Source organism: Trichoderma breve, chromosome 3 (assembly GCF_028502605.1).
Source record: "Trichoderma breve strain T069 chromosome 3, whole genome shotgun sequence".
In the NCBI taxonomy this organism is placed as follows: domain Eukaryota; kingdom Fungi; phylum Ascomycota; class Sordariomycetes; order Hypocreales; family Hypocreaceae; genus Trichoderma; species Trichoderma breve.
In genome coordinates this window covers 4,904,401-4,920,280 of record NC_079234.1, presented here as the reverse complement: position 1 = coordinate 4,920,280, position 15,880 = coordinate 4,904,401, and the positions used below count along the sequence as shown (strand labels likewise).

Sequence of the window (15,880 nt, the reverse complement as noted above, 5' to 3'; positions counted from 1 at the left end):
TCTAATACCTTTGGTATCTCTAGGATCTCTATTCATCGCCCTCACCCTCACCCTCATCTTTACCCTTATCCTCATCCTCACCCTCATCCTCATCCTCATCCTCACCCTCAACTTCATCTTCAACCTCACCTCCACATGCACAATAATTTAAATAGGCCTTCGTTTCGTCTTTACCCAACAATTCATTTGTTTCATTGACCGCACCACATATGGCCGCAACCCGGGTAAGATCCCACAAAATCTGTAAATGCTTAAAGTCGGGGGCCTTGATACCAACGTCTAGGTTTGCCTTCAAAATAAACAGCTGGCCACTCTGGAGCCTTTGACCGTCTTTTCGGAAGGCCAACGATGGACCCCATTCCTCGTTATTTTCGAGACCTGCTCGCTTCAAGATGTCTTCAAAAGACGCAGTATCGTGCCGCTTGAACAAAAAGTCCTGAGGTTTGAGCGTTGATCCCTTGAGCCAGAAGAGCTGGACAATGACCGAGCCGTCCTCCATCTTGGCCAAAGGCTTCAGCGCCAATTTCGCTTCGGCAATCTCCCTGATCAGGGTTCTGCTAATAAGGAACCGGCCTTCTAACGAAAAGGGGGACCAGCCACTTGGATATAATCCATCCCACGTTTGTGCCTTGTCTTTGTCCCAAAATACGCGAAGCATCATGCCAATGTACCCGCGGAATGTCGTGTCCGGTCCGGCGAAAAGGTTTGGGATGATTCGGGCCCTACAGACATCATCACTGGTTCCTCGAATGGGACACACCACGCTGCGCCGCGCCGAAGGACCTACGTTCGAAAAAGAAAGGGTGAACCTCTCCCAAAACGGAGATGGGTTTACATGACAAAGGCGGCCAGCTCTAATGACTAGTTGACACAGATGTAAGCAAAACGCTACTGGTCACTACACATCTGAGAAGGGGAGGGAGAACAGGGGGAGGAGGTTTCTTGTTGGAATTGAGACACTCACAAACCTTGATTCCTAGAACACCGTCTGCATGCATAGTAGCGAAGAGGCTCGCGGCCGGGAATGCGCTGAAAGGGCACGTGCTCATATTTATATAGTCTATTTCGCGCTGCAGTTGCTCGATGGGCGCGACCAGGATAATGGCCAACCCCACTGCATTCAGACCAAGCGGGATGTTGCCATCATCCTGGATCTTCTTGAATTGAAGGAAGATTTCGCGCCTGGCATCGATATCCGTAATGTAATCGACCTTGGGTTTTTCGAGAGGAATGCCTGCATCAAGCATTCGAGCTGTGTGATCCATTTCAGCTAGCAGACGCTCTACTAGAGAGCCTTCTGGGTAGTGCTCTTGAGCAACAGCCATTGGTAAAGCGAGGGTGTTCCGACAGGGATAAGAAATAGAAGAAATGAAATAAAAGCAATAGTACAATTATTTCCACAAGATCAATGCAATGTTAGAATGATAACGGAATGGATGATATCGTGTACGCAAGATTTCCCGCGCGAAGTTTGAGCCTGACCTTGTTGTTGCGAGAACCACTGGCCTGTCTGCAACACCGCAGGCCACACCGGCATTTATATGTTTCCTTTACAGTTTTAAAGTTTTTTGTTTTGAATCGTGTTCTGCCTTGAGGCTTCCTTTACTTTGAAGAGTTTTCAATTCTTAGGCACCGACGCTTTGAGACTTCCATTTTACTTTGAAGAGTTTTCAATTCTTAAGGCGGCATTTTGAGGCTCTCCTTTTACTTCGAAGAGTGTCCAATCCTTAGGAACTCGCCTTATCCATAGAAGTATAATGTTCTGTGCGGAAGCTTAATGGCATCCGTTGATCTTGATGCGATATTCTCGGCATCACCTACCGAACATACTAGCAAATAGGCAACCACTGCTTGATATCTACTGTTACAATAGCGCCACTCATATTATTACACAGCACGTCTATATTCAGCGCTCTCTTTAGACGAAGAATGAATGATAACCTTAGAAATAAACAGACAAATTAGCTAGAGATGCCAAAAAGCCAAAAATGCTAGAGAATCCGGTAGAGTATATCGATAAGCCATATCGATAAATCATAAAGAATATAGATTGATGGCTTCATTAGATGCAATATACAATCAATTACTTGGTCGATCGGATACTCGTAGAACTCCGTACCCGCAATAGTATACGTGTATGAATGCTCCCCCTGGTAGCTGTAATACGCGTATTCCGCAGAGCTAGTTGCCCGTCTAGGGAATAACTCAGTAGCTCAATGTCCGCTACCCACTATCATTCGTCACTGATCCGCGACCCACGCCCGGTGTCTAGAAGGCGTCCATACGAATACTGCACTCGGACACTCAACCCCTCTCAGGTATTGTGGCTGAGTTTCTTGTTCGTATAAATACTTGACCAGCTTCCATCTCCTACCTATTACGCACGCTCTGTCGAAACTACACTTTTACTCATCCTCGCCGCGATGCAGAATCTCTGTTGTTGCACAAAACTTTGGCATCTCGAGACGCCTTGACGCCCGCCCACCCGCAAGACGACGGACGACGTGTCAAGATGCAGACGTGACGCTGACCTGCATCAGAGATCAATGCAGCAGTGGCATGTTGCTACGAACCATGGAGCTCCGGCCGATTGCAGGATGCTGGGACATATTCCTGGTTGCTGATTTACGATGAGGTTGGTTTCCTCGTGCCATTGATGCGTTGCGCGTCTCCATTCCAGCAACTGCGCTCCTCTTTACAAGGAAGAGGAAGTCTTTCTTCCGCAGCATCATCGGCAACCTATCCCATATCGCGAATCCCCTGTTCTCGATACCGTCATGCGGCTCGGATTCTTTTGGCCAATCACAATCCGTATGTATCTGTCTTGTACCCCATACTGCCCATCTATCTGCGTCAGCCCTTTTGTTTGTGAGCTTTGTTGGTGCCACATCAGCTCCCGACAACGTTGGCGCTGCCAAATCGGACGTTATCCTTTGCGGCTATCTCGCAAGTGCCGTCACTGGCTTGACTGACTGACTTGACTGACTGACTCCACCTCATCTGCTTAGATGGAAATGGTATCCCAAAAAGAATTGATTTTCTTGACAAGACGAACGACATGATTGTTTCTCTCTCTACAGCACGACGGCATCGGTATTACTTCAGCGGAGTTCACCAGCCACACGGGTTTTAAGCATGGCACCTCACCCCGTCTCGTATTCGGACTTTGCTCCTCTCGGCTCCGCTCCCGAGGCTTTGTGGCGGAGCAACTGCCTGTGCGGCAGCTACGGCAGCCACGGCAGCCACGGCCTGACATAAAGCATAAAGTTGGCAAAAGTACTTCTACATGCCATTGACGGCATTTGACCTATCACCGGCAGCTTGTGATTGTCTACCACTCAGCTCAGGCTGACCAGAGACAAAACACCACCCAGAGCTTCCGGGGGGTTCTTTTGGGTCGCCATCCACTTGGGTTTCTTCGTTTCTTCATCTTCCATCTTTCCCTCTTCCTGCCGGGCACGCAGCCATGACCATGCACCACCAGCTCAACGGGAGCTCCGGTTCAAACGGCGTCGTCAAGACGAGACGATCGCACCGAAAATCCCGGAACGGCTGCAGTGAGTGCAAGCGACGACACATACGATGCGACGAGCGCCGTCCAGCCTGCACCAACTGCACAATTGCTGAGCGCGCATGCTCGTTCCCTCCTGCTCGCCAGCCGCAGAGCCAACTCGAGCCCCTACCGCCGCCGCAGCTGCCGCACAGCCCGGCCGACTCGCATCTGAGCCGCAAATCTCAACATTCGCCATCGTCGTGCGAGCCGGACCACCCGGTTCCGTGGCCACCATGCGGTCCTGATCCCTCGTCAACATCGCCAGAGTCTGTACTCGGTGCTGGTCGCTACAGGTTCGCTCCGGCGCCTCCCGCCGGTCCTCAGACCTTGCCTTCCTTTACCGAATCCTTCACCAACACCGCATACCACCCGCCTGTTCCTCCGGCCTCACTCTTCACGGCCGAGCATCTCATGCTCTTCCACCATTTGTCCGATGCCATGAGCGACTGCATCTTGGCTCGCGGCCAGGTCAAGGTCGTGCTAGATGTCGCCATCAGACACTTGATAGATGCTCCCTACCTCATTGACCAGCTGCTGGCTCTGTCGGCGCTGCATGTGGCCTTCACCACCAAACCGGGGGAGATGCCGTTGAATGGTACAGTTGCATCGTTCCGGAATCAGGCCACCGAGCTGCAGACGCGCGCTCTGTCGTCCTTTACACGCATTACAGCCATGGTCCCTGCCGATGATACGGCTACCTGCGTCCCTCGGTTTCTTTTTGCCAGTCTGTTGAGCAACCAGGTCCTAGCCGAGACCCTGCTGCAGCATCAGCAGCCACAGCCCCTTCCCTACCACCACGATGTCATGGGAGTCCATGGCGGAGGCGGCGGAGGAGGTGTTATTGGGGGTGGAGGTGCTAGTGGTGGCGCCATCAGCTTCCATGGGTTCATTGAACGGATGGTTGAGTGTATCCATCTTCACCGGGGTGTTCTGGCCCAAGTCCGCCCAACTTGGGATTACCTCATGCAGTCCGAGCTGTATCCCCTACTTCATATCACCCACGATGCTAACATCGCCGCCGTGACACTGAAATCTGGCACAGAGTGCACCGCTCTCCGGCAAATGATAGATGCTGCCGCCTCTCCGGTGTCCCGGTATGGTGACGCCTCACCACCCCGCCTTGACCAAGCCAGCGCTGATGCCTGCCGCGTGGCCATTGACTCACTTCAGTGGGCATTCGACATGCATCGAGCTCTGCCTGAACAAGACATCTCGCATGCCCCCTCTGCCTTTATCGTCACCCTTGAGGCGGAATACGTGGACGTGTTGCGAACACTGCTGCCTGAAGCCTTGATGATTCTAGCCTACTTGGGCGTGCTGATCCATCGGTGCCGGCACTTCTGGACGTTTGGCACCGCAGGCGCAAATCTGATCCGCGCCATCGCGGGGTATCTTGGAGGCCACTGGCACGAACCGCTGGCATGGCCCCTCAAGGTGATTGAGGAAGAGACTGACTAAAGGGGGCATCATAGAAGAGGGGAAGAGTTTTCTTGGTGAAGCGAACTTCACGCATCGCCAAACAAACTACGCTTGCAGAGAACAAAAAGAAAAAGAATGGATACAGACGACCGGCCAACGGGATATATGGGAATTTTATGAATCAGAAAGGGGGGGCATCTGGAGCTTGCATCATGTACTTTGTATATTAGTGGTACTCTTTTTTCTTTTGTTATCGCGGCATCGGGGATGGGACGTATATGGGCATTCATGATACATGGACTGGGCCGAGTTTGGTTTTCGAGCATCGTCATCTTTCATGCTGGGTTTTCTTCTTCTTTTCTTCTCTTCTTCCTTTCCTTTTTTACGTTATTATTGCTTTCTTGCCATGAGCCTCATGACTCTCCTAGGTACTTTACTTTTCTAGTATATATGGCAGGGGAAAAAAACAGAATTATAGAAGAATTATTTATTCATAATCCGTCCTACTGACGAGTTACCAGCAATGCATGTCGTCCTCTCAGCTGATCTATGTCTCCTCCTGATTTAAAAAAAAGTCCTACATTTCGTAAAGTAATCGTATTGTCATTGCCATTTCTCAACTCTCCTCCTTTCTCCCTCCTCCCCTCTCCCACACACCTCTCTCTTCGCAGCGCCTTTTTTCCCTTATACCACCCCTGCTATCAAGAAATCCCCCAATTTTCTACATAAACCAGCCTTTTTTCCATGCTTGACACGCAATAAAAAATTTTTTCAAACTGCCAGACAAAAAAACCCTCAAAGGGTGGGCGAGAGATGATGGAGAAAAATAGTCTGGCATCTTACCTTTGGTGCTGGATGAAAAAATGTCAAGCCATAAAAATCGAGACCACGTGGCTCTATGGTTTGGTATCACTACAAAAAGAAAATGGGAGCCAAACGTCCACACTGGTGAATGAAGCCTTGGCCGAAGCCCGAAGTTACCCAGACAGGTAACCAGAATCACAGCCCGTAGAGCTCCCAGCCATCTAGAGCTCCATACTGTGTCTCGGCCTTCTTCGAGTTCGGCAAGTCTTTGGCATCCCGCTTCGGCGCAACTTCCGCTCGGAGCTCTTGCGGAAGTCAGAGCTCTTCGTCGTCCAGATCGGATGGCTTGAGAAGACCGCCGACCTTTTGTCGCCTCTCCATGTCTGCAGCTCGGGCATCGCGCTCCTGCTGTTCCTTCTCGACGATGAACAGCTCGGCGTTGTCTCCGGCGAATTCCTTCAATGAAATCAAAAAGTCTCGTAGGTTGAGGCGGAACTTGTCATACTGCGTGTTCAGTGTGAAAAGACCCTCGACAAAGCTGGCCACTTGAGCTCTATATGGATTATTAGTATCAGAACAGAGATAGTAAGCATTAGTTATAAACTTACGATTGAAGATTGGGGAAAGCATTCTGCAAGAGAGTAGCCACAGAGGCAGCGAGGAACTCTCGGTTGCTGGTTCCAGCCTGCGCCTGATCAGGCATATAGATGGGTCCCTGGATCTTCGGCTGGGTGCCATCGGCAGGGTGGATGAAATAAAATAGCTTCATCAGCAGCATGGACTGCGTCTTGAATCCTGCCTTGTGATCGCTGTCGGTCACAACAAAGAGCACATCCTGAAGAATAGTGACAAAGAAACGCTGGAAGAAAGCATTGGCGGTGCCGATATCTGTCTTCTCGGCAATGTTGTTAATCAGCTCAAGACACATGTTAAGGCCCGCAGCTTCAACGTCTCTGTTGTCGTGCTTGAATGCCCAAGAGCATGAGTCGATGACAAACTTGAATTGGTTGTTATCAAGTTTAAGCAGGGCTGGGAAACAGTGCAGGTTGATGGCTCGCAACAGGTTAAAGAATTCGACTCGGTGCTCGGGGAATTCTGAAAAGTCCTTGTTAATCATCTCTAGAGTGCACTCAAAGACGTTTTCCATGATTGTTGGAACTTGATCCTCCATCAATGACTATTGCGGCGTTAGCTCTCCTCCAGAAAAATAAACGTGCAAAGACGACGTACAGCAAGCTTTGTAATGATAGTTGACATGGCCTTGAGGACTTCTGCATCACGGGCTCCTGGAACATTTCGGTTGTAGTCAACAAGAACCGAATCCAACAGCGGTGGTACCATCTGAGCTCTGACGGCCTGCAAGTCTTCGGCCTTGTCAACGTAGGTCTCAATCAACTTGAGAATCTCCTTCTTGATAGTGCGCAAGCCGCGAACCTTGGGCATCTTGGTAGCCAGATCACCTACATGACATATTAGTATTGAGGGAACTACAATATGGAGGGGCGGGAAGAATGCCGTGTCATTTCATGCATCATCATTACATACCATCTCGCGCAACAGCCTCGGAGATGAGCGAACTCGTGGCTCGATACATCTGCAGCATGTCGTGATAGATTCGACCAATTTGAGGGTAAAAGTAAGATCCAGTCGAAGAACAAGCAGAAACGTTGGTCTTCATGATGTTTCCAATCACCTTGATCGTCTCTGCGTCTTGCAAGATTGCCGAGTTCATGTTTGCCTGTTTGATGATCTCGTCCCAGGCGGCATTGGGAATGTTCATCAGCTCGGCCAGTAACCTTTCTTGTTGATTCTTGTTACCCTGAGCAGCAACCATGTATCCGCAGGCCTCGTAAAAGGTGTGAACTTGTTGGGGCGTGAGGTCACAAGTGATCTTGCCCATGTTTCGCACGATCTCTTCGATAAAAGGCTCTGTCTCACTAGGCTGCAGTGCGACGAAGTGACGACGGCATTGCCTGGCAATCTTAATGAATGTATCACAAGCCATGTCCTGGACACCTTCGTGTGATTCGTGCATGAACTCGAATAGCTTGTTGACAACCGTCTTAAGGAACTTCCAGTGAGCTTTGAGGAAACGAGGGTATTGTCCAACAATGTACATGATGTTACTGGCGACGACAGCCTTGTTATCTTTGCCTCGCTTCATTTCGGTAAGACCCAGAAGATCCTTAATGACTGTGACCAGGAATCGCTTCTCGGTTTCTTCATTCATGGCCAGGGAAATGGAGCCGATAGCCCAGCAAAGGACGTTGCAGTTGTGCCACGACCACTCGGTGCCGTCCACCTGTCGAGCCAGCTTCTCCGTCATGATGTTCTCGGTATCAACCACATCCAGATGTGTGAGGTAGACCAAGCATTCTCTGATGGTCTTGTAGAGCTGGACAGTATCGCCTTCCTTGACGAACTCGCGGACAATTTCTCCCTCGTCGTTTTCCACAATCAAGACTTCTTCTGGACGAACCATCTTCTCGATCATAACGACTCGCAGGTTAGACAGCACTTCGTTGTATTTGTGCTTTCGGAGAGGGTAGTTCATCAAGAGGGTCGGATTAGGAGCTCCGCTTCCAGACATGCCGCCTCCGACAGCAAGTAAGGGGTTGAGGTCGGTAATGGGGAGCTGCTGCATCTCCTCGTAGAGCTCCTGGACAAGCTTTAGCCAATAGTCGAGGCAGATCTTGAAGACTTCTCGGTCGTCGATTTGCGATATTCTAACGAGGTAGTAGTGTCCGTGGATGAGATAATCTCTATTCGGTAGGTTCTCAATGAGCTAGAAAGTGTAATTAGCCAACAGGAGCACCCAGGGGGTATGTGATTGGGGAAGTATATATCTCACGTTCAGGTGCATGCCGAAAAAGTTGCACAGGAATAAGGCAAGATTCTGAACAAATTCTTGATCCTTGGAGTTACTGCTCGGGTATGTCGCCTTGAGGTCGAGCGAGACAGGGATGATATCGGCAATCGTCGTGAGAACCTCGGTGAACATTTTGACCAGCTGCTCATCGTACGAGTTGGGCTGTCCTGGGCCGCCCGTCTGAAGACCACCAATCTCCGTAAGGCACTGGAGCGTGACGTTTCGGAACTCTGGTACTGACAGGAACCGGGTTCGCAAAGTCTCGATAAGAGGAGTCTCAAAAATGTAGCCGAGCGGGATCCAGTTGCAGAAACGGAGCAGCGTCTCGAGTGTGGCCTTGATAAGACTCGGCTGGTTGGCGGAATTGAGAACCTCCTGGCAGAGCGTGAAGATCTGAGAGAACTCGGCACACATGGTCTGCTTGAGATTCCTCGTCTTGGTGGAGGTCATCTGCTCCGCTGAGTAGTCGAACACCTCTTCGGACAGCAAACGAAGAATGATCATGTTGTTCTCGCAGATCGAAAGGCTGGAGTGGCAAGACGAAATGATTTCGTTGATAAATGTGGGCCAGTTGTGTGGCCATTCTTGCTTGAGGATAGAGACGAGCACGAGGTTAAGCTTGTTGAGGAGGGTCTTTTGGGCCCGTAAAGTTTCTTCGCTGTTGGAGCACTGGATAATGAACTGGACGATGAAGTTTCGGATACCTAGAACCAGCAGAACCAAGCTATCAGCAACGCCATGGCAGTTAAGAAACAGTTCGGGTGAGGGCTCTTACCTTGGCACTGTTCCCGAGGCAAAACTTTCCATCTTGTCATGATGACATTGTCGAGAACTTGTAATCCCAAATCTTTGTCAAGGTTGTCAGCCAAATTAAGCGAAAACGATGCAGCAAACGCATCTAGCTTAGTGGTGGTTTGCCACACACGCGATGAGGGGGAGAGGGATCACGTACACTTCGTCTGGGGATACTGCGCGTCCGACAGAATCTTGTCGACCATAAGCCAAGCATCAGGATCCTCCTTAAACTGCAGTTGACACAAATATTAGCGAGCGTTTTCCTAAAGCGCCGCCGTCTTGTTGCGAGATATAACAGGTCGGCGGTTATGAGGAAGATAAGGCCGAGGAGTGTTTACCTGGTTCAAGGCTGCCTGAGCTGCTTTTTGCTGTAGACGAAGAAAAAAGACAAAGGTCAGCTTCAATACAGTTCCCGCCAGGGATTTCCGACTTGCTAAATATGCATACCTGCTCGCCGCGACCTTCGTAAAAGGCCCGGACTGTGCTGTCGAGCTCCTCAATGGTAGGCATGGTGGGCAGACCAGCGAGCGAGGGGGGTTCAAGGCGGGGGGACAGTTGAGATCACGGTTTCTATTTCGATGGCCAGGGCCCAGGACGACGCAGCGCACAAGATGGCGGCTGTGCGGTGCGTCGGCGGCGGTTGCTGGGGGATTCTCTGCCTTCTCTCGGCGCGCAGGAAGAGGTTCGGTCACAGGGAAAAAGAAGGGAAAACACGATCGCGGGTCGTGGAAAGGAAAAATGCGAGGAAGTGAGGGAGAGTGAAAAGGCGGGCGGCGCGGTGGGGAGACTGAGGTTAAGGAAGAGTTGCAGCGGATCCTTTTTTTTCTGCTGGTTGCTGTCGGGTGCTTGGACAGCAAATGAGCTAAAGGCTGCCCCCGTTGCTGCAGCGGGGAGTGCGGAGGCTTCCAGGCGGTTGGATGCCTACCAGCCGTCCACTACAGCGGCTGTTGATAGCACTGCGATGGCCTGTGGGTGCCTGTAGAGAACCTTGGAACGCCACACAGCTCGAGGGCGATCCAGTTGCATCGGCTGGAGGCAGCTAATATTGGATGGCGGGGCCGAGCTTCAACGGCTGTTTTGTTCCGATCAGTTCACTTGCTCTCGTTTCTCTCGTCAATCGATATGTTGGCATTAATGACGCAGAATTGTACTGCTACTTTTACGGGCCGTCCAGCTCAGGCTCAGCTCAGCTCAGCGTGGTTTCAGCTCTGGTAGGTATTGGATTGCCCTCTCTCACTGTCGGAGATAATTGATCCATCCATTGCATCGACCTCAGCATCGTCCCTATCGCTAGGCCGGAGTTAGCGTTATCATGACGTTGCCGTCCCAGGTATCTCTACATTCCCTCCTCAGCCATCAGTCTGCCAGCCTTGCCTTCAAGCTGCTTCCCCGCCTGTTCTTGGACCAAGTGAGGCGCAAGCCCATATCAATGATGGAGGGGGACTTGAAAACTACATGCTGTTGGCTACATTCACCAAGCTCTGCGTCCCCTATTTGCGGGAGCATAAAGTCACCTGGGAGTACTCCGTGGGTAGCTAATGCAACTCTAAATGTGTATCACGTCCCGTGTATTATTAATACAGATGCGGTTCAACCGCTTAATGCTCAGGGAAGAGATCAGGGTTGTGACAAGTAAGCTTGTAGTTTCAATAAACTGCTTTGTTTCTTCTAACATGGCAAACGCCACTCATCCTTTAGGACGGAATCGCTATGTTGATTTTCTAACACCTCATTTTCCTTTATAAATGCCAGCGCCACCGCCCGCCTGATTCCTATGCCTTGGTATAGCCGCATTCAGCCAAGCTGGTCTTCAGGGCATCAAGAGCCTTGTCGACATCGTTTCTGTTGGGGTCCGTCTGCAAGGTGATGTTGTTAGTATATGTACTTTATCACTTCTATCATCTGGTAGGTGAGTTGAGATGCTTACAACAGAGACGCCCATGTGTCCAAATCGAATGTACTTGGTAGCAATCGCCTTGTGCAAGCCACCAGCAAAGATGACGCCCTTGCTGCCCAACTTGGGGAGAACGTCGGCAATCTGAACGCCCTCGGGCAGATATATGGCTGTCATGGCGTGCGACTGATCCTCAGGCTTGGTTGCGACAATCTTCAGCCCAAGGTCGGTAATCGCCTTCTTGATCTTGTCAGACACCTCCTTGTGCTTCTGGAAGCGCTCAGACAGCGGTCGTGCCAAAATCTGTTTCAAGGCGGTGTTCAAGGCGTGGACAAGCTGGGGTGATGGGGTGGCAAAGTACGAAGGCTTCTTTGCCTCGTAGTTTTGCATGACTAGACGCGATTTCATGTCAGTATCAGTTCTGTTGAACCTAGCAAAGCACGCGCAGTCGACGCATAGATAAACCTACTAGGAGTCCAGTTCTTCATCGAGGCAAAGTAAGATGCCGGAGGTGACTTTCTATTCTTGAAAGTCTCCATAGCTCGTCCGCTGAACATTGAGATGGACAGTCCGGCCGGGCAGCCAATGGCCTTCTGGCTTGCAGTGATGACGCCGTCCAAGCCCCAGTCGTCGAATGCAATCTCCTCGCAAGCTACACTGCAGACGCCATCGGCGATGACCAATGTTTCCGGAGAAACCTTCTTAACAGCCTGGACAAGGCCCTTGAGGTCGCTCACAACGCCAGTAGAGGTGTCGACATGGGTGACGGTGACGAGCTTGTACTTCTTCTCCGACAATGCCTTTTCGATCTCCGGAAACTGGGGTCGTCCGCCAATTGGTCCCTCAAGCTTGGTGGGCTTGGCTCCGTAGGTAGTCAGGCAGTCGGCGAAGCTATCGCCAAAGTAGCCGGTGCTCAGAACCAAAGCGTCCTCGCCGGGCTCAATCAAGTTAGCAGACACCAAATCCCAACCCAAGGTGCCGGAACCGCTGAGGATAAAGGGCTGAGAGGCAGGATCGGTGGTCTGGAAGAGCTGGCGGAGCATGCTCAGCGTCTCGCCAAAGGTGGCCACGAAGCCAGGGCCAACATGGGACTCGCTGTCGGACACAATTAGCTCCTCCATCAACGAATGCGCTAGGGAGAGTGACAACCGTACCTGAAGTGGCTCATCGACTGGAGCACAGCATCGTCAAACTCAATGGGCCCTGGGATGAGCAGGGCCGGGTGTGCGGCTTGCGTAGACATCGTGGCTAGCTGGTGTCTCTGTGCGTGACTCGGAATAAAGGACGGATGGCTCGAACGATGCGAAGATGAAGACAAAGACAAAGATGAAAACGAAGACAGAGATCTGGGTCTGGGGATGGAGGGGTAATAGCTGGACTGGTATCCTGCTGCCGTTTTGCGGGGCAATGCTCTCACAGCCGATCGGACAGAGGCCATGGTCTCCGCGCCGAATTATATCCCCACAGCCGAGGAGAGAGAAACAGAAAAGAAACACCAATGAGAATTCCAGGGATTAAATCCTAGCACGAGTATACCGGTTGAGCCACATGCAATCGGCGCTTGCGCTTCAGCAATTGCCCGATTGCCGGTACCGGTGCCGGGTCAACCAGCTTCCCCGCCGGCGAGCCCCGGAGGTGCTTCGGCATTTGCCGCCGTCCCAGAGAGGCTCACATGTTTGTCATTCGATGCCTGTATTGGGCTGCAAAACAAGACATGATTGTCACATTGGTGCTTGAATTTGAATTCACAGCAGATATATAGAGAAAGAAGGGCTTCATATCATCCCGAAACCTTCAGATTTTTGACCGATTTCGGTTCTTTCAGCACAACGCTCGGCTATATTTTTAACCGCGCTACAGAAGTCAAAGTCAAGCTGTCAAGGTAGCGGAGGCAGAATGCCGCAGCTATGCGCCTTAGCTAGCAGCCACACGTCTACATCAGACATGCCAGCTTCCGGCTACTACAAAGCTCTGAAGATGCTACCTTGACACGTGTCGAAGGCCCAACCCAGGTCCACGCCTCCACAAGCCATTCATACCAGACCTTGGTATCGTCGGTCTGTCTCCACATGCTCACCTCCAGCTCAGTATCCGCGGGGAAGTAAAGGGGTTGCTATTATCGACGTTAGTAGATAGCTTCTCCTACACATGCCATTGGGTACCGAATTTCCAAAACTCACCTTGAGAGGGAAGAATATAGGGAACCAAGATACCATGTCCTTGCTCTTCGCATCAATTCGTTCCGGGTGAATGCTAATCTCCGTTTTCCTGCCCTTGTTCGGGCCTGCCTTTAACTCGTACAAGGTAGACTCGAAATATCCTGCCAGTCCGTGGGCAACTCCACGAGTACGGGCAACAAATGTGAGGTGGCAGAACCTAGAGTTATGGTCGTTTGCTCCCGCAGCGCCTGCCATGGACCCTCCAGTTCCGCCAACAACTCCTCCGGACCGCCGTGCTGTGATGGCCTCAAGCGTTGAATCGGGAATGGGGTGTGAAAACTCCCATGCCTGCTGGAATCGAGGGTGACCAGGTACCCTCTGGGCCACATAGTCGAGTGAGAACAGGCTCACCACCCAAGGAGTGTCATAGGCATTGGAGTCAGTCTGAGCTCTTGCGCTAATGTCCGTGTACAGCTTAGGTGTGGCAATAGGACTCAGGTGTGCGGTGTAAGACTGCGGGATTGAGATGCCGTGAGGCTTTGCCAGAACATGCTGGATGCCATCCAGACATTCGGGGGAAAGTTCGTTATCGCCAAAAGAGCCGAGGAGTTCAGAAATGAGGATATCAACTTTGCCATATACCGGACTAGTCTCAGGAGAATCTGAGATCAGTGGGCCCTTCCAAGCTCTCATGTCCGTCTTGATAACATTTACCTTACCGCCCCATTTCTGAGCGTTCTGGCGAAGGAGGTATACATACGCATTGGGATTCTTCTCGACGGCCCAAACTTCCACCTTGACACCGGTGGATTCTGCTGCCTTGAGAGCCTTGGTCACTATAGGGCCACGGCCAGAGCCAGCGACTGCCATGACGACAACGCCAGGCTTGGAGGTTGGGAGCTTCAATTCGCTCCACTCTTTCAAAGCCTCTGCGATGGCTAACTCATATTGGTCATATTTAATGGCATCATTTTCAAACACTTCGTAAGTTGCCGATTCCAGGTTGTCCGACAGGGGCTGCAGCGGTGACTGTAGCCAATCCTGAAAATTGGTAAGGATGGGTGTCTCTAGTACTGAAAATGGAGGTTGCTGCCTTTCTAGCCACCGCAAGTAATCGCAGTGAACATTAGACTCGGTAGCCACGCGAAAGGCGGGCTTATGAGCTTCTTCCAAGCTGGGGAAATCAGCCTCTGTTAAAGGTGCATTCTCATCTTTACCGTCTTCGGTAATGTGTCGCACATCAGGGCCGACGTCGCAAAGTAAAAGCCAAGGGGCATTCTTCAAGCGCATATAGGCAAAAATGACCTCCTGGTGGTTTTTGGTAAGGCTAGGATAGCCAATCTTGTTCTTCTGGAAAACTTCGGGGCTGAAGGTCAGGTAGTGAAGAGGCTCGCAGAACCATCGATTTTGCAGATCTTTCTCTGGCACGACTCTTGGCATCTTAAGTGCTGTTGGAGATTTGGTGTCAGTAGTGCTCAGAGGTGAATGATATTAGGTAAGAAGTGGAAAGGTGTGTCTTTTTTCTTACCAACGAGGAGCCTTGGGTTGTATTTGCAAACTGATCTGATTTGATGCCAAGAATCCCAAGTAGTAAATATATCAATGTCTCTTCCCGAAGACTTGGACGCTTCCTCTCCATTCAGTGAGGATAGGGTCTCAGCCTGTGTCCCAACAGGTGGTTCGCGGTACATGGGTATGTGAATCAGGATGGTAATGGCGGGGGCAATAGTCAAGGCCTCTTGAACAGCCCGAGAATACTGTGCGATCCCCTGGCTTCCCCCATCCTTGGAAGCGTCTCGGCCAGGTCCTGTGATGATGATGCTTTTCACGCCACACCAGCTTGCATAGTTAATCTCGAGGTTAAGCACCTGGCGAGAAATGTTGGCAATGACCGGGTCAGTCGAGCAAAGATCAATCCAGGGGCTCGTGTAGGCGACATAGGTGTTGACGGCTTGAGAGGGGAACATGCCAGTGTCTTCCGGAGTGAGAGGCAGAAGAATAGGGTCTGCTCGATTGGCCGTGGCCTCACTCGTTCCCTTTTCGCCATTGGCCTTTAACGTTGCTAGATGATCCGACACAACCTTGAAGACTCTGGACTTGAAGTGGCTATTGGTGATTGGCGTAGTAGCCACAGAAAACTGTAATCATGGTTAGTATTCTGGGCAACACTGCAGGGCCATCAGCTCACTCGCATCTTGGTTCAGTAGGTATCCATATTGCATCTCTGAGAGTGGCTGTTCTCTCTTAGAGTCATGATACCCAAGAGTAAACACGGGCCGGTTCTCCTGATAGTCCCCTCGGAAGGAGAAGCCTCCTGCCTCTAATTCTGAGCTCATTTTGGCGTGCAAGTTGTAAGAGCTGTCTTGTTGCCCTACCCGGAAGTTTCT

General features: G+C 51.1%; 5 protein-coding genes across 5 annotated transcripts; 1 reads left to right on the top strand and 4 right to left on the bottom strand.

The window, feature by feature from the left end:
• Positions 1-28: 28 nt before the first annotated feature.
• T069G_05900 (uncharacterized protein) lies at positions 29-499 on the bottom strand (the record flags this gene model as incomplete). The annotated part of the gene is made up of 1 exon (XM_056173110.1): positions 29-499. One exon carries the CDS (start codon positions 497-499, stop codon positions 29-31), a length of 471 nt encoding a protein of 156 aa, XP_056029968.1.
• A 2,967-nt stretch (positions 500-3,466) lies between these two features.
• T069G_05899 (fungal zn(2)-Cys(6) binuclear cluster domain-containing protein) lies at positions 3,467-5,011 on the top strand (the record flags this gene model as incomplete). The annotated part of the gene is made up of 2 exons (XM_056173109.1): positions 3,467-3,753; positions 3,847-5,011. The coding sequence occupies 2 exons, from the start codon at positions 3,467-3,469 to the stop codon at positions 5,009-5,011; spliced, it is 1,452 nt and encodes a 483-aa protein (XP_056029967.1).
• Positions 5,012-6,091: 1,080 nt separating this feature from the next.
• T069G_05898 (exportin 1-like protein domain-containing protein) lies at positions 6,092-9,950 on the bottom strand (the record flags this gene model as incomplete). Its single annotated transcript, XM_056173108.1, has 9 exons — positions 6,092-6,329; positions 6,385-6,953; positions 7,007-7,236; positions 7,322-8,561; positions 8,628-9,349; positions 9,421-9,492; positions 9,598-9,670; positions 9,779-9,808; positions 9,888-9,950. 9 exons carry the CDS (start codon positions 9,948-9,950, stop codon positions 6,092-6,094), a joined length of 3,237 nt encoding a protein of 1,078 aa, XP_056029966.1.
• Positions 9,951-11,212: 1,262 nt separating this feature from the next.
• T069G_05897 (aminotransferase class-V domain-containing protein) lies at positions 11,213-12,577 on the bottom strand (the record flags this gene model as incomplete). Its single annotated transcript, XM_056173107.1, has 4 exons — positions 11,213-11,296; positions 11,368-11,726; positions 11,804-12,429; positions 12,489-12,577. 4 exons carry the CDS (start codon positions 12,575-12,577, stop codon positions 11,213-11,215), a joined length of 1,158 nt encoding a protein of 385 aa, XP_056029965.1.
• A 690-nt stretch (positions 12,578-13,267) lies between these two features.
• Positions 13,268-15,829, bottom strand: T069G_05896 (PRMT5 TIM barrel domain-containing protein; the record flags this gene model as incomplete). The annotated part of the gene is made up of 6 exons (XM_056173106.1): positions 13,268-13,447; positions 13,515-13,841; positions 13,905-14,155; positions 14,213-14,941; positions 15,022-15,631; positions 15,686-15,829. The coding sequence occupies 6 exons, from the start codon at positions 15,827-15,829 to the stop codon at positions 13,268-13,270; spliced, it is 2,241 nt and encodes a 746-aa protein (XP_056029964.1).
• Between the last annotated feature and the right edge of the window lie 51 nt (positions 15,830-15,880).